Source organism: Delphinapterus leucas, chromosome 11 (assembly GCF_059928025.1).
Source record: "Delphinapterus leucas isolate spDelLeu-1000000601 "Yukka" chromosome 11, BTC_Dleu_Yukka2, whole genome shotgun sequence".
Taxonomy (NCBI): Eukaryota; Metazoa; Chordata; class Mammalia; order Artiodactyla; family Monodontidae; genus Delphinapterus; species Delphinapterus leucas.
Window position 1 is genome coordinate 41575032 of NC_143139.1, and position 17406 is coordinate 41592437.

At 55.3% G+C, this 17406-nt stretch overlaps 1 protein-coding gene across 1 annotated transcript; it reads left to right on the plus strand.

The window, feature by feature from the left end:
* Positions 1 to 69: 69 nt before the first annotated feature.
* On the plus strand, positions 70 to 7602 carry SMIM41 (small integral membrane protein 41). Its single transcript, XM_089920744.1, has one exon. It carries the CDS (start codon positions 2217 to 2219, stop codon positions 2490 to 2492), a length of 276 nt encoding a protein of 91 aa, XP_089776870.1. The 5' UTR covers positions 70 to 2216; the 3' UTR covers positions 2493 to 7602.
* Positions 7603 to 17406: the final 9804 nt, after the last annotated feature.

Here is a 17406-nt window from a genome sequence, read left to right on the forward strand (position 1 = left end):
GTTGAGCCATCTCTACCTTGGCTGGTGTTCTGGCCTGAAACATTAACACTTTTTTTTTTTTTTTTTTTTTTTTTTTGCGGTACGCAGGCCTCTCACTGTTGTGGCCTCTCCCGTTGCGGAGCACAGGCTCCGGACGCGCAGGCTCCGGACACGCAGGCTCAGCGGCCGTGGCTCATGGGCCCAGCCGCTCCACGGCATGTGGGATCCTCCCGGACCGGGACACAAACCCGTGTCCCCTGCATCGGCAGGCAGACTCTCAAGCACTGCACCACCAGGGAAGCCCAAAACATTAACACTTATAGCAGGCCTGCCAGGACACACGTGTGTGTTGAGAGCATTATTCCAAGATGAGGGGAGTGGGCGGATGGGATTAAAGATAGATGAAAGCTGATTGATTTTGTACTTTGTTGGACATTCACATAAGCAGGTGTGACCATGGTCAGTCCCATGAATGAGGGCACAGATCAGGATCTACTGCTTTTGGATATGACTGTGCTATTTCTCCTCCCTTCCTAAGGGAGCTATGACATGCCTGCCTTTTATATTATCTGGTCTTCCTTCAGATGACCCCAAAGAATATCTCCTCTGTCTTCATAGAGCACACACAGGCCCCCACTTGCACCAGAAAGCTCATTTGATTTGGTGTTTCTCTCTCTGGAGAGAGATTGCCACCTTGAGACTGGTGTCTGGTAACACTTCTTCCAGTTTGGGCTGGCCCTCGCCATTTGTTAGGACATTGGTAACTCACTCATTTCTAGGCAAGCGTGCTCAAAACCGGTGAACTCCATTGTGTGCTTTTCATTGATTTAGTCTTCCATATTTTACAATGCTTTTTGTTACATAGGTGCCAGTTCTAACCAAACTAAGTGAGCAGTGCATAAGCAGCTGTGCTAAGGGAGAAAGGGGCTGGGGGTCTTGTCCATGGTCCTGGAGCAGTTAGGCGCCAGGATGGCCAGGAAGTGTTTGCATGCTTTTCTCACCCCAAGCCACTCTTGGCCGTGCGCTGTTTCATGAGGGGTTTTCTGATGTCCTACCCTTGACCTCTGGGGCACTGGGGAGTTGGAGAACTCAGGAGGTTCTCAGGGGTTTGGAGATGGGGAAGGCCAATTCTCAGCAAGTCCTTGATGAGGTGTGATCCTTCCTGGCCTGCTGCAGTCTGGGGGACCTTCTTTTCCTCCTAGAGGCCATCAGCTCATCCCTTCCGGGGAGTTGGCTGAGTCAGGTGTTTGCCGACAGCGACTTTGTTTTAAACCGAGCTCAGGGTTGCTACAGTTCTCAGGAGACCTGGTCGGGAGGGTTTTTCCTCCATCCCAGCTTCCCCAGACTTTCTACTTTTTTGCAGCCAGGCTCTGCGCCAGTCTCCCACCCTGGCTTGGCTGTGGGACACCCAGTTGGCAGCAAGCTCTCCTTAGTGGGCAGTTCAGTAACATCTCCATCCCTTTTGGTGGTGTGATTTCCCGGAGGTAGGGGACTGATTTACTCAAGGTCAGGACAGGAGCCCTGGTGACTCAGATCTATGCTTTCCCCTTGGTCTGTAACTCTCCTTGACCTCTGGGGCCTGAGCAAAGGAATGGGGGCAGGCCTTAAAGTCCTCCTGCCCTCCATCTCCCTCCCCTGGGACCAAGGAGGCACTGGTCTGCTTGTCCGGCCCCAGGAGGCTCCCAAGGGGATGATGCACGATGAAGGCTATGATCACTAAGTGTCTAGAGGCTGCTTATTTGCCTCCTGTCCCAGTGGCCACCTGGGCCACCTAGCAGTATTGACCTTTTTGGCCCAGGGACAGAAAGCCCAGGAGTGGGGATGGCCCTTGTTTGTCCTGTGTCCCGCTCAGCGGGGGCAGCACCCTGGCCAGCACCTGGGATGTGGTCTGGAAGATCCTTTCGGGATTCTGAGGGCGGGCTATCTCCTGACCTTTGCTAAGGGGGAGGGAGAGCCCTGGGGACAGGACTCCTGGGTTTGGCCGGTTGGGTGCGTGCGTGGTTGTGTGGGCCTTTGAGCCGAGAAGTAACACCGGCCCTGGGATTTTGGGCCATAGCTACACTGGAGGAGCCCTTTGTCTAAAAAGGGCCTGAACGCTCCGACGCAGGGGGTGGGGTCGCACGGCGCCTGGGATCCGCCCCTTGGGCCCCTCCCTGACGCGGCCGCCGCCCACCCGCCGGCCCGGGGCTCCCGCACATCTGGCGGTCGCCAGCACATCTGGGCAGCCGGCGTGAAGCATGAACGGCTCGCAGGCGGACGTCACAGCCCGGGCCGCCTGGCTGAGCTCCTGTTGCAACCAGTCGGGGCTGCTGCCGGAGCCCCCCGAGGGGCCGCGCGCCGTGCAGGCGGCGGTGCTGGGCGTGCTGTCGCTGCTCGTGCTCTGCGGGCTCCTGTTCCTGGGCGCCGGCCTACTGCTCCGCGCCCAGGGTCTGACGGCGCTGCTGGCCCGAGAGCTGCGCGCGTCCCGGGACGGAGAGCCCGGCGGCGCCAGCGGAGGCGAGGATGACTCGTAGGCGCGTCCGGCTGCGCTCGGGGGTCGCGGCTCCCCGGCGGCCCGCGGACTCCACGCCCGACTTCGAGGGAGCGGCCCCCAGCGCCAGACGGCTTCAGCGGGAAGTCCTCCGGCGATGCTGGCGCGCGCGCGCGCGCGCACACACACACAGGTGAGAGCCCGTCCAGATGAGAGCCTCAGCGCCTTGGGAGTGGGGGCGCAGGGGCTGGAAACCGTCGTATTGACCGGGCTCTCTGCGCTCAGCCACAGACCCAGCTTTTCAGCGACTCCCGTTCCAGCTCTGGAAGCCCACGGGGTGGGCCGGCGGCTATCCCAGGGGTGCCGGGATCTGAGCGGAGAGGCTGCCCTTCCCTCCCTCTCCCGGTCGTCTCTCCAGCCCAGTGGCGCCCCGACCCACGGCCTTTTTCTAGGTCACTGTGTAACTGCGGGAGAGGGAGAAGCAGGGCGGATAAAAGAGGAGGGAGTCTGGAGGGGCCACAGTGTGCTGGGGAGCCCTTCTTCCCTGCACCCACGCCACCCCGCTTTGCGCCAGCCCCACCTAGTGCTAAGGCCCAACTTTGTGTCACCCCAGCACTGCCCATCCCACTGGGAGGCTGGGGAGAGCCATGGCCACAGGAACTCAGCCAACCCAGGCCCCCGGCTTCTGCTTCTTCCCGTCCTCTCCTTCAGGAAGCCTTTTCCCCGGAGAGAGGTTTGGGTATGATTCCTCACTGTGGCCTCCCTCTTGGGGCAGGGATGGGAGTGTGGATCGAGTTTTAGGGCAGAGCCAGGAGCCTGGATGACCCTGGGGGATGGGGAGGTGTGCTGGGGCCTCCTCCCCCCAGCCCCTGCTCAGGTGGGGGGACGTGTGTGGCCCACAGCAAGGAGCTTTGGGGTGTGCGTGGGGGGGTAGGTGACAAGATTCCTAACAGCTGGGGGGCCTCAGGAGCACGCTGCTCCAGGAAGCTGGGACTGAGGGTTCCCAGCTGTAGGGGCTCCATCTGGCCCTCCTGCCTCTGCCTCTCCAAGGACAGGAACCATCTGGAGGGAAGGGCCTGGGTGGCCTAAAGACAAGGTAATTCTAGGCCAAGGCTGCCTTGGGCAGAGCCATAGGGTTTGGCGAGGGAAGCCTTCAGTGTCTGTCCCCTCTGTTCAGTGGTGTACCAAGGGATTCCCAGGTTTCTGTGGATGGAGCTGTTCGCCAGGGGTGCCTCTGACCTCTCTTGCCCCTCCCACTCTAAAGCCCCTCCCCTGCCTGCCAGGGCAGAGGCAGGGTCCCAGCTTCCCTCTGAGAAGGGAGTGAGTGCTGGAGAGGAGGGGCCGATGAGGGCTGAGGGGCCGGAGTGGGCAGGGTGCAGCTGTGAGGCTGAGGACGCGTGATCCCTGCACAGAGCAGCCCAGGATTTGGTGCTAATCCCGGACAGCTGTGCCACACTGGCCTTGCTGAGCTGTGGACTTCTCACCTCAGGCATGCTGATCCCACCCCCTTGGAGAGAGGGCTGGCCAAGGATGTGTGTGTGTGTGTGGGTGCTTGTGACTGCTCCTGGCCTTAGGGAGGCGGGCCAGCCCGGGGACATTCCCCACCTCCCTTTGCTGTGTCCTGGGGGAGGGGCTGGAATGCCCTCTCTTTACTGTGTCCAGGTTCGCCCACCCCCTTGCCCATAAGTTCTGCTGAATTTGCTGCATTTCCATCCTTTCTCCCATCTCCATACTATGCTCTTTTCTCCTTCCCCATCTGGGACAGAGTCTCCAGTTCTGCTGTGAACCCTTCACTTTACAAATGGGGAAGCTCAGAGAGAAGAAAGTGACATGCTCAAGTGAATGACAGAGCCGGAACTGGACCCCGGGCTCCTGCTTGATCCCGAGCTCAGGGGGTGGGGTGGCGCCCCTGAGTGAGAAGGACCCCTTGCGTTGCCCTCTCTGCTCTGTCCTCTCTCCCTGACTTCTCGCCGCTCTTCGAGATGCTGGTGCAGAATATGGCCTCTCTTCCCAAAAGGATGAACCTTCACACCACACTTGTCATATGGTTTCCGGAACTGGAACCTCAACTCCCCCCCTCCCGCTCCGTGTCCTCCTTCCCATCTTTACTTCCCGGCAGCCTTGCTAGATACCTTCTTCCTGCTGGGAATGGCCTTCTAGGTACCTCAGCAACTCCCCAACCAGCTGGGCTAAGCTTTCCTGGCCCGAACCTGAGGGTGCGGGTGAGCTCAGAGGGTCAGCTGGAATATATACACCTATGGAAAAAAAATCCAAGTGGACAGAGCAGAGGGATCGGAGGTGAAGGTGATGACTTGGGTTGGCCTTTGGGTTCAAGTCTGGGTGGTGTTAGAGGTGTAGAGAGATTTGATGGAGGGACGGACTGTGCCCCCAGCATCATGGTGTCTGCTCACACCCGGGCAGGGCTGGGGGTGTCCCGGTGGGGTGAGAGAAGATGGGGTAGGCAAAGGCTTTCTTCATCCAACTTCCTGCCTTTGCTATCCCTTCAGCTCAGTGCTTGGGTAGCTGGCCCGTGGCATGTGCTGGAGACCTCAGTGTTCCTGGAGAAAGATACTGAGATGTTTGCTGTGGAACTCTGACCCTGGTCAAGGCTGTCAGACTGAGTGGGGAGGAAAATAATTTAGAAAATTGGGAAATGGGTGGTGCTGTCATGGCATTTCTCAGGCTCCGGCTGGGAGGGAGAGGTGGGGGATGGCTGTAGGTCTGAGTGCCGTGGAGTGAGGCCAGGCATCTGGTCACCAGCAAGCTCCATTAGCCTGTGCTGTCCTTGATGGAAACGCCGGGGCCACAGATGGGTGGACATCTTGGCTTAACCTTCCTCCAGCCCCTGAGTCTCACTTTGAGCTGGAAAGGTCTGTCATTCCTTGGCTCCCTTCCCAGCAAAGACAGGGGGTGGCTGTCTGTTACAGATTCCCGAGCCTTGCGTGGTCTGTCTCCCAGAGAGCTCCCATTTCAGCGCACTGGCTGTACGAGGAACTCCTGCTACCTTTGATGCATGTGCGGTGCAGATGACAGCCTGGGAGAAACCTGGATTGTCGTGAGACCTCAACTTGGGATCCTTGCACTCAGCTGCTGGCTCTGATCTGCTCCATCCAACCTCCTGAAGTGCTCATGGTGTGGGTCTGGGAGGTCAGCGCTCCAGGAATGAATGGGCCCCCGGGCAACTGCTGTGTGTCCTGGGCACTGAAGAGGCCACACCCCCAGGATGCTCAGTGCCCGCAGACGCTGACCAGCCCTGTGCCTGCTGGGCCCTGTCCCATCTCTGATGCAGGGTGGCCGTGGTCTGACAGGCCAGTGACTTGTCCCTGCTGAGGGCTGTGGGTCACTGTCCCCCATTTGGAGGCCTTGGGTGCCCCAACAGTGCCCCATCACTGCCCCATCTCTTCCTGTGGCTTGTTATTAAATATGCTGGTAATGCAAGTTTGGGGTACACGGTCTATGTTTCCAGCTCCTGACTCTTGGCATTAGCGGTAGCCCCCGGGCCCCGCTCCAGTTTGGACTGTTTCTGGCAGATCCTGAAATAGCAAACCCCAGCCATGGCCCCTCTCCCCGGTCCCTCCTCAGTGCTGGCTATTCCCGTTCCACACCCAGATCCAGAGCTTTCCAAGGGTGGGTAGGAGTGGGGCAGTGACTCTCACGCCAACAATCGATTGCCCCCCTGTGGCCAGTGTGGGCAATAACACGTCTTCATTCAGCTGCCCTATCGACGACTGATCATAGTCCGGCCAGAGCTTGTGCCTCAAAAAAAGAGTGGATTTTGTGAGCGTGTGCACTGAATTCTACACTGTAAGCCTTCATGAACCTCAGTATCTTCATCCATAAAATGGAGGCAACAATGGCAGGAGGATCAAATGTATAGTGTGCTTGTCTGTAGGTAAAAGGCTGTGATCATCTTGTGGAGCCGTTATTTTCCCTCCGAACGCGGCCACCCCCAGAGAAGAGGCATAGAGCCACCCACTCCCCACCCTGCTCCTGGGAACACTTCGTTTATTCATCTTTTCCACGAGTGTTTATTGAGTGACTGCTCTGTGCTGGGCTGGCTCTGGGGCTGGGGATGAGATGAATGAGGCAGAGGCCCTGCCCTCAAGGAGCTCACAGTCCGGTAAAGAGTGATGCTTACAAGACTGAAGCTAGGGGGCTTCCCTGGTGGCGCAGTGGTTTGGAATCCGCCTGCCAATGCAGGGGACACGGGTTCGAGCCCTGGTCCGGGAGGATCCCACATGCCGCGGAGCAACTGGGCCCGTGAGCCACAACTCCTGAGCCTGCGCGTCCCAGAGCCTGTGCTCCGCAACAAGAGAGGCCGCGATAGTGAGAGGCCCGCGCACTGCGATGAAGAGTGGCTTCCGCTTGCCGCAACTAGAGAAAGCCCTCGCACAGAAACGAAGACCCAACACAGCCAAAAATAAATAAAATAAATAAAATAAAAATTAAGTTTGTAAAAAAAAAAAAAAGACTGAAGCTAACACAGACAATAAGAAGTGCCCAGTGTTGACGGAGCCAAGAGCAAAGCGTGACTGGCTTGGCTTGTAGAGGAAGGGGTACTGAATGGGCTTTCACGGAGCGAAGAAGGGGAGGAAGAACATTCGGGGCAGACGCGCAGTGGGGTGTGGGGCTGGTGGTACCCTAGAAGCAGGTAAGTAGAGCTGGGTGTGAAGGGACGGGAGACCAGAGGCGTGGTAGCCTGGACGGGAGTGGAATTTACCCTGGGGGCAGTGAGGGCTCTGGAGGGTTTTAAGCTGGGAAGTGACATGGTAAGATCTGGATCTTAGGGAATGGGGGGTAAGTCTGTGGGTGGGAGCCAGCTGGAGGTAGAGAGACAGCAAGGAGGCTGTGATCAAAACCCAGCAAAAGGGCTTTCCCGGTGGCGCAGTGGTTAAGAATCCGCCTGCCAGTGCAGGGGACACAGGTTCAAGCCCTGGTCTGGTGAGATCCCACATGCCGCGGAGCAACTAAGCCCGTGCGCCAGAACTACTGAGCCCGCGTGCTACAACTACTGAAGCCCGCGTGCCTAGAGCCCATGCTCCGCAGCAAGAGAAGCCACTGCAATGAGAAGCCCGCGCACCACAATGAAGAGTAGTCCCTGCTTGCCGCAACTAGAGAAAGCCTGCGCGCAGCAACGAAGACCCAGTGCAGCCAAAAATAGATAAATAAAATAAATAAATTTATTTTTAAAAAAATGGTGGCCTGGACTGGGGTGGAAAGAAAAGGGGACAGATCCAAGTGATGTTTGGGATTCAGGCTTTGGTCACTAGTTGGATGTGAGAGATGAAGGAGAGGGAACAGGGAGGACGAAGCCCCAGCTCTTGGACTGAATTACTGAGCGGGTGGTGATGCCTGCCACCCACTAAGGGGCCGTGTTATCAGTCATGACTTTTTTGGTCTGAATTTACAGGAAACCCAAAAGATATTTGGCTTGAGCAGAGGGGAACTTATACTGCACATAACTGCAAAGGCTAGCGGCAGCTCTGGCCTCAGGTCTGCCCTGACTCAGGTCCGACAGTGACAGCAGGCCTGGCCTCTATGCCTCCCGTGGCCTGGTTGGTCTGCAGCCTCTGACAGGGTGGTCTAGTGGTCAGAGCAAGGCCTTGGAATCAGGTGCCTGGATTTGAAAGCTGGCACCACATTCTCTAGCTGTGTGACCTGGGCAAGGTGCTTAACCCCTCGTGGCTCAAATCCCTCTACTTCAGAGTGGGGAAAAGTGGGGCCGACCTAGTACACGTTTTGTTAGGATGAAATGAGATCCCCACGTGTAGAGAGCCTGGCACAGTAAGTGTGCCTGTTATTAGTCTCAGCCTCCATGTGAAGAGGGGATGTTGGCTTCATGGCCTCTCAGATTCATATCTATCATGAAAGGGGAGGGGTTAGGGTCCCTCAGGTCCCAGGTCCCTCAGGCCAAACCCTGGGAGCAGCTGTGACTGTGTGTTACCCCGGAGGTGCTGTGCTGCAGTATGGAACGTCCTAAGCCTCGGTCACGTGCTCTACTCAGACACCCCAGACCACAAGGCCTAAAGGAGCGGGCTGTTGCCTCACCAAATCTAATCCCGTTTCAGTCCTGGGGTGAACAGAGGCTGGGTGCCCATAAACTGGCTCATGGCTGTTGCAGATGGGGGCGCCGCAGGCAGAGGGGCGGTGATGCGTCCAGCTCGGGTGTGTTGGGTTGGAAGCACGCTGGGGGCGTCCAAGGTGAATAATCAGTGGATGGGGCTGGGGCTCAGCAGGGGGGCTTCCAGGCCATGGTGACTCTAGAGGCAGAAGATGGAGCTGTGGGAAGGGACCAGGTTGGGGGGAGAAGGGAGCAGGCCAAGCAGGACACCCCTTAAGGGCAGGGTGAGGGGACATGGTGGGCCGTGGAGGAGGGGCATCCGGAGAGGGGGGAGGGAAGCCGGGGAGCCAGCTATTTTGGGAGTCGGGGAACAAAGGATTTTGGAACTGGGGCATGTCCATGCCCCCCCCGTCCCCCGCAGTTCTGGAGGGAGGGAGGGCGGAAGGCTTCTTTCTGGACCACATGGCTTCCCTGAGCTACTCCTCCCCACCACCACCCTAAGCCTGCGTGATCTGGTAGGAGGCCCCATACAGAAGAAAGGGGGAACGTGGTCCCTCTGGGCCGGCAAAGCCATTGCAGGGAGAGGGATGGGTTTCCTTTCTATAGTTTACTCCTTTGTATGTGTGAATGCTCTAACACACACACACACACACACACACACACACACACACACGGCTCACCTGGGCAAAACAAAACAACACAAAGCGCACACACAGAAGACCTCATCCTACTCCATGGCTACTGTGCTTCCTTTCCAAGCTGCAGTGATTCTGTGAGGCCTGCATCCTGCCCAGAGGGCTGAGCCACATCTCCCACACCCACGGTTCCTCTGTTTACCTTGACACAGCTGGAAACTACTCCGTCTTTGAAGTCCCTACTTCAGATGCTGCTGTGCTTTATGTCACACCTTTATTCTTTCACTCTGTGCATTTCAACATTTTCATTTGTCCCTACTTCCTCCTTATCCCTCAGCGCCTCCCCACCCCCACTTCCTTCTCCTCCAGGTCAGACTCCGTGGTGCGCCCCAATCCCATTTGCCCACTGCCTGACCTCACTCCTCGCATGGAGCCCTCCTGGCACAACCTCAGCCCTGGATGCCTGCCAAGTGCCCCCAAAGAATACCTCACCCCTGGGTGGACTGATGGCACCAAATATGGTCACCAGACCCGCACAGGACCCTTTGCGGCTTCGGGCAGCTCTGCCGAAGCTGAATTACTGCGGACCACGCCCACTCTCAACCCTGCCCCTGCTCCCACCCTACCCCTCATCTCCCATTTTCTGCTCAGATGCCCTCACCTCTTACTTCTCACAGAAAGGAGGCACCAGGATGCTCCACCACACTGGATGCTCTCTCCACCTCTGCACCTCACCCCCTTCGCTTTAGTTTTTTTAATGCTCCTTTAACCACTCCTTCTCTGCTGGCTCCAACTTCAAAACACTCAGGTTTCTTCCCCCTTAAAATAACCCTCCTGTGCACCCAGGGCGCCTCCAGTTACTACCCTGTGTCTTGCTTCATCTTTACAGTCAAACGTCTCCAAAGTTACCCCCGCTTGCCGTCCCTGCGTCCTCACCTCCCACTCACTCCTCTCCAGCCTGGCTCCTGTCTACACTGGCGCTGACCGGTCACGATCCACCCCCGGATGGTTGCTTGAACCTGCTTTTCAGTTCTTATCTCAGCTGCTTTCCTGGCCACTCAACCTGCTGCCGACCTCTCCTCTTCACAGCTGTCCCCGTGACTGCTGTGATAACTCGGGAGGAAGCTTGGTGCTGTGGAGGGGAGACGCTGAAACCATGGTCTCCATTGCAATAGTGGGTCCACACTCTGGGTCCACCACTCACTGGGTAACTGAAACCCTCTTCCTCATTAGTGAAGTGGGGTAAGGATAACACCAACTTTGGGGAACCCCCGAGGTGATGTGGATTTCGGGGAATGGGCCCCAGGTCCCTGGAGCGCCTGCCTGAGTTGAATCCAGGCTCCCTGGCTCCCAGCCGCAAGCCCTTGGGGAGGTCTTGCTTTGCCTCGTCCCAGTCTCACCTCTCTCTGAAGGTCCCGTGCCAGCACCTCCTCTCTCCTCGCCCAGGGCTTGCATGCCAAGCGTCTCAGGACTGTCCGAAGCCTTCCTCTTACCCTGCCCTCTTGCCCTGGGTGCCCCCCGCTCTCCTGGAGCTTAAATCGCCATCTGTATGCCATGGCTCTGAAAGCTGCAGCCCCAGCCTAACCCGGGTCCTGAACGCCGCGTTAACGCGCTGGTCCGTTCTGCGATGATTTCCTCAGCAGCTCCGCCAGCAGCCACTGGAGAATACGTGGTAAATGAGACAGAGGGACCCCGCCACAGAGCCCCCGTGCTGGTGGGCGGGGTTGTTTGACGGACGTGTGAACAAATGGTCATTTGCAGATGGTAGCACAGCAGGGCAATGGGGCGGAGACCTGCAGGCCGACTGTAGGTGGAGGTGGTCAGGGAAAGCCTCTCTGAGGAGGCGGCATCTGCGTCGAGACCTGGGCAGACGGGGATCTAGCCAGGCTGAGGGCTGGGGCACAGTGTTCCTGCCAGAGGGACAGCGGGGCAAAAGGTCCTCTCGTGGGAGTGAGATTGGCATGTCTGAGGGACTGAAACGAGGCTGGTGTGGCGGGAGATTAATGAGCGAGAGGGAGCGCGGAAGTCAGGGAGGAAGCCCTTTGTTCCGGGCGCAGCATCCTCGCGAGGGGACTACCTCCGCCCCAGCAGTTGTCCTCGAGTCACCCCCTCCTTCCCCTGCACAGCCACCCATCACCAAATGGTCCATTCTACCCCTTAGAAAGCTTTGCTCCGTCTCTGGCCACCAGCCTCACGTCTCCCACAGCCCCACGTCCGTCGGTGCTTCCCAGCCCACCCCTTCTCCATGGGCACCAGAGCGGTCCGTTAAAAAGTAGACTGGGCTTCCTGGTGGCGCAGTGGTTGAGAGTCCGCCTGCCGATGCAGGGGACGCGGGTTCGTGCCCCGGTCCGGGAAGATCCCACATGCCGCGGAGCGGCTGGTCCCGTGAGCCATGGCCGCTGAGCCTGCGCGTCCGGAGCCTGTGCTCCGCAACGGGAGAGGCCACAACAGTGAGAGGCCCGCGTACCGCAAAAAAAAAAAAAAAAAAAGTAGTAGACTGTCGAGCCATTCCCTATTGGACACCCCCATCGCCACCTGCCAGCATGGGTTTTCACTGCTCCAAGGATGGAGTCCAGAATGAGGTCCCCAAGCTGCCGCCCTCTTGGGTCTCTGCTCCCTCTTCTCGTCACCTTTGCCCGCTCTCCACCATGTCTTCTGGGCCTTTGTCCCTCCTCGTCCCGTCGCCCAGCTGGCCTCTTTCCCCTGTTCAGGCCTGGGGGTCCCTGTCAGGCATTCCCCCAGCTTGGGCTCGCCCCTGGCAGTCTCCATCCGAGTGTTCAGTTACACGTCTCGAGTCCCTTCTCGGGACACCCACCCACCCACCCGCGTGTCTCAGCCTCACCCAACAGCAAGAGCCCTTGCCTGCCTGACATCGTCACAGCCTCTGTCCTGAACCGTTCAGCCCTGACCCCCTCCAGCTCTGATTCCCTTTCTGCTCCTCTTCTATTCCTCCAGCTCAGCCCTCAGCCCTGCGGGTGAAGGAGGCTGCTCCCCTGCCCCAGGCCCTGGGCTCTTTCTTTTAAAAGATTTATTTTTATTTATTTATTTGGCTGCATCGGGTCTTAGTTGCGGCACATGGGATCTTCGATGAGGCACGTGGGAATCTATTGTTGTGGTGCACGGGCTTCTCTCTAGTTGCGACATGAGGGTTTTTCTCTCTCTAGTTGAGGCGTGCGAGCTCAGTAGTTGTGGCGCACAGGCTTAGTTGCCCCGCGGCATGTGGGATCTTAGTTCCTCGACCAGGGATTGAACCCGCGTCCCCTGCATTGGAAGGCAGATTCTTTACCACTGGACCACCAGGGCTCTTTCTTGACTCCCACTTGTTCTCACTTCTCAGATTATAACAGATGCTCTGGGGGACATCTGCACCCAAGACAGCCAGACCCTGGGTCCAGCCCCGACGCTGACCCAGATGGGACAGTTCCAGGTGACACCAAAGTTCAAGGGTGGGTTCAGGTAGCTCAGGTAGGGTGGATGGCAGGTGACTGGAGCTGCATTAAAGGGTGGTGTGATGGAGGGTCATCCATGCTTCACAGAAGGTACACAGGGGTGGGAAGGGAGAGGTAGAGGCAGCCACGCACCCAGTCTTCAGTGGTACAGAGGCACGATAGGTTTCATTTATTCATTCATTCCACTAGTGTCATAAACCGCTTACCTGTGCCAGGCACTGCTCTAGACCCTGAGGATGCAGCAGTGAACAAAACAGATAAAAGTCCCTGCCGCTGTGCTGTTGGCATTCTTGTGAGGTGAGGCAGATGACAAGTAATACAGGTAATTTAAAACAGAGAATATCAGATGGCATATTGGTTTCCTAGAGCTGCCATAACAAAGTCACACAGTTATAGAGGCCAGGAGTCCAAAACCAAGGTGTCGGCAGGGCCATGCTCCCTCTGTGATTTGTCGGGAACTCTTCCGAGCTCACGTGGCTTGCTGGCAACCTTTGGTGTTTCTTGGCTGGTACCCGCGTAACTCCAACCTCTGTCTTCATTGTCATGTGGCATTCTCCATGTGACACCTGTGCACCTGACTCCAGATATCTTTCTTCTAATAAAGACACCCGTCATATTGGATTAGGGGCCCACCCTATTCCAGTGTGATCTCACTTTTATTTGACCAATTACCTCTGCAATGCAAATAAGGTCACATGTGAGGTCCTGGGGCTTAGGACTTCAACACATCTGTTTTTTGGGGGTTGCAACTCATAACAAGTGGTAAGAAGGGCTGTGGAGAATAACAAAACGGAGGGTGCACAGAGAGTGCGGGGGAAAGGTTGAAGTATTAAGTGGGGTCATGGGGAAGGTGACATTTGAGTAAAGACCGGAATGAGAAAGAGCAATAAAGGTAAGTGGGGAAAAGCCCTCTGGACAGCAGAACAGCAGGAGCTGGGAACCTGAGGAAGGAGCCCACCCGAGCAAACAGTTAAGGAGCAAACAGCAAGGAGGCCCAGGGACCAGGGCCATGGTGAGAGCCAAGGTCAGGGGTCGGGTTGGGGGGTGAGTGAGAGGTTGACCAGCTCTTCCACGGAGACCCAGAACATGCATATCTCTCTCGTACGTTTTCTTAGGAAACCATCAAAGAATGTGCTCCACCAACCAGAGAGCAACCCAGCAATGATGGCGCAGGGGCGTGGGAAGGGGCACGCCCCACGGGAAGGGGAGCGGTGTCTGGGGACAGAGGGATGCCTAGGGGGCTGGACTCCGGAGCTCTCAGGCTGGAGCCTCCATTGCCTGATGCTCTTCTCCTCCAAGAATCCCCAGATGGCCAGCAAGTGGCACAGCTTCTGCTGGAATACTGTCCCTGTCCCTGGCTGCCGCCCTCCCCTGGCCCAGATCACAGTGAACTTTGCTGGAGGCTGAAGATGTATTTTAGCAAAGGATCCAGTTAGGGTTCCAAGCTGTGCAGACGACTTGACTTAACTAACTCGGTCCCTTGTACCACTTGAGGGTCCCTAACATTTTCCCCTCACTGTCCCCTCTGTGTTCCTCTTGCAGTCACCTTGCCTTGTGCACATCTGCTCCCCCAGGCTTCACGGGTCTGTGATGGAGGTGTCCGCAGCCCGGGTCTCTGCTCCCTCCACGGGGACGGGGGGAGATCCTAGGGCATTTCTCTGCCAGGGTCTCTCTCCCCACAGCAGCCTGGACTCCTCACCACTATGACAGCAGCTCTTCACCCACAGTTGACAGCCCATGTGAACCCTCCTATTTGACTTTGAATCCCTTCCTTGCAAAACAACAAGCCAGCTGAGGCTTCCTGGTGGTCCAGTGGCGAAGACCCCGTGCTCTCAATGCCGGGGGCCCGGGTTCGATCCCTGGTCAGGGAACTAAATCCCACATGTCGCAACTAAGAGCCCACATGCCACAACTAAGTTCGCATGCCACAACTAAAGATTCCGCATGCTGCAACTAAAAAAAGATCCCACATGCCCCACGAAGATCTCACGTGCCACAACTAAGACCCAGCGCAGCCAAATAAATAAATATTTGAAAAAAACAACAACCTCTAAAACAAAAAAACCCAACAACCCAGCTAAAAGTAGATTTACCTCCTTCTTGGACTGGCTGTCATGACAAGAGCTACCATGTTAGCCGGAAACTTCTCTGCCTGAGCCATCTGCTTAAATGTCAGCTCCAATAGGATAGGGATTTTTGCTGTTCCATTCACTGCACACAGAAGGCTATGAGGAAATCGATTTTTGAATGAATTAAAAATTTGAATTTAAAGTTCTTCTTTGATCACAGCGTGGGGAGGAGGAAGAAAGTATAAATGGATTCTAGCCCCTTAGTTCTCTCGAGTGAAAGATGTGTTAGCTCGCAGAAATGTGCTAGAACCTAGCTGAGGCACTTTGGAGTTCGATCATAGGACATGCTGCTGGCATGAATGGAAGATTCAGAGAAATGACGACAAAGTTTAAGGGGGATAGTCGGCAGACTGCTGGATATCGTCATGCTCACCTTTTGGATTTAGCAACAATGAGGTTTTGTGAGGAAATCCAATAACTCCAAATGCTTTCAATACTGTCCATTCTTTAGATATCACTCTTCATGGGTTTGCAAAAAAAAAAAAAAAGCACATTTTTTTCTCCTGTGTGCAAGCTGGTTAGAGAGGGCAGGGCTGTGTGATTGGCTGAAGTTTGGAACAGCGTGTTCCAACACCTGGGAGCGAGGTCCAGAGGCTGTGGAAACGGCTGGAGCAGAAACAGCCACTTCAAAGGCACAGGTGGCAGGCGAATAGGAGCATCGTGCTGCCTGTTTGGTCCCAAATTTGAACGTATCTTTTCATTTAAAATATCTTTATCAGGCACCAAATATTATAAGAATTGTTGGAGAAATGAATTAAAAGTAGAAACTATAGTTTGTCCTTTGTCACTTGGGAGAAATGATGAATATTTCAAAACCATTGGGTAGAAAGCAAGGCTGATGCCCCACCTCCCCTCCCCCGGTGGCTAAGCGGTGTTTCTTAAAGTGGGTTCCATGATCCTCCAGCCTCAAGGGACTTTAATGGGTGTTGCTTGAAAATAGGGTTCTGTGGTCTAATAAATTAGGGGATTATTGAGTTCGGCAAAGTTAAAATTGTTTCTTTATTGCAGTTCCTGTAAGAGGCATTGCTATGCCAATATTATGATGACTCTAAGAGAAGCACCGAGCACTTCCCAGCAGATTTGACCAAAGAATTGATCTTCCCCCTCCTCCTCTTTTTTTTTTTTTAAAGGAGCCTCCCATGGGACCCCCATTCCAACCAACATCCTTTGGGGAAACATTGAAAACCTTCCCTTTGGAAGAGAAGAAGAACTTTGGAAAAAAAGCATAAATCATGGCTCTTTGGATCATGCATTTCCTTTAGTCAGAACAACAGTATAAAATTAATTTTATTTCCAAGGACTGTAATGCCACATTACTAAATTTAAATTCACTTCTTTTTCCAAAAAGAGTTTTAAAAAAACACATTTCGGAACTACTACTTATGTGAAACAAATCTCTGCATGGACCAATGGCCAAATATGTACAAGAATTTTATACAGGATGCAAATGTGATTCAAGAATTTCAGTGTGCCACAACTATTTTACCCAGAGTTCCCCGTGCTCTGTGGTTCCTGCGACACAATAGATCTTGGCTGGTTTCCCTTTAGCGTGATTGTCACGAAGGAAGCCCATTCCTTGAATAGCTATTTTGTTTGCTTTGGTTTGACCAATCTCTACTGCCAGCAACCTTGTTGGCTAAAATGAACTGGCCCAGAGAATAGGCTTGGTGGCCTGGGCTGTTGGCTGAGGAGTGGGGACCGGGGGCCAAGGCTCGGAAGCTTGAAGGCCTGATGGGCTGGCTCTGTGGGGAAGTTGGCTGCATTGCATTGGTTGAGAGATGTTTTGTTAGATGAATCTGAGCTTACCTGGGTATGTTTTTTTTTTTTTTTTTTTTTGCGGTACGCGGGCCTCTCACTGTTGTGGCCTCTCCCGTTGCGGAGCACAGGCTCCGGACGCACAGGCTCAGCGGCCATGGCTCACGGGCCCAGCCGCTCCGCGGCATGTGGGATCCTCCCAGACCCGGGGCACGAACCCGCGTCCCCTGCATCGGCAGGCGGACCCCCAACCACTGCGCCACCAGGGAAGCCCCTGGGTATGTTTTTACCATGTTATACGTTCTGAACTTTAATTTCTGAGTGTAACTCTGGCTTCTGTGGTTACGGCTGGTGGTTGTCATGTTGGTTGTGTGGCTGGATTTAAAATAGTGGAAATTGAGAGATTCTTAATGAAAGAAGGGGCAAAGGCCACAGTAAAGGGGCCTGTGGGATGGGGGGATTGTTGTGAGTTTCTTTCAAAACCATCTACCATAGCTACCATAGCTACCAAATATACTATCGGGTGATCAAATACAGTGCCCACGAGGGCTAGGTGGGAAACGTAGGGTGCCCCTCTAAGGGACCTGAGATGGCTGTTGCATGAGGGATTCAGGCCTGATGGTGTCAGATCTTCTGATTGTTCAAGGGGAGATGGAAATCCAGATTTTTATATGAATTCTACTGATTTTAAAATGTAGGATCTATTAAAAAATGGTGTGAGCCAATCCCAACTTCCACCTGTGGCCAAAGCTGGCCCATGGTTGCCAGTTTGTGACCACTGGCGACTGACAGATCTCTGTCTCCAGCTTTAATTCTCTCCTGAGCACCAGAGCCACATACAGAGCTACCTAGTAGATGCCCATACACCTGGATGTCCCAAAGCGTCTCAATTTCTGCTTGTCCAAAGTTGACCTTGCCATCTCTTCCA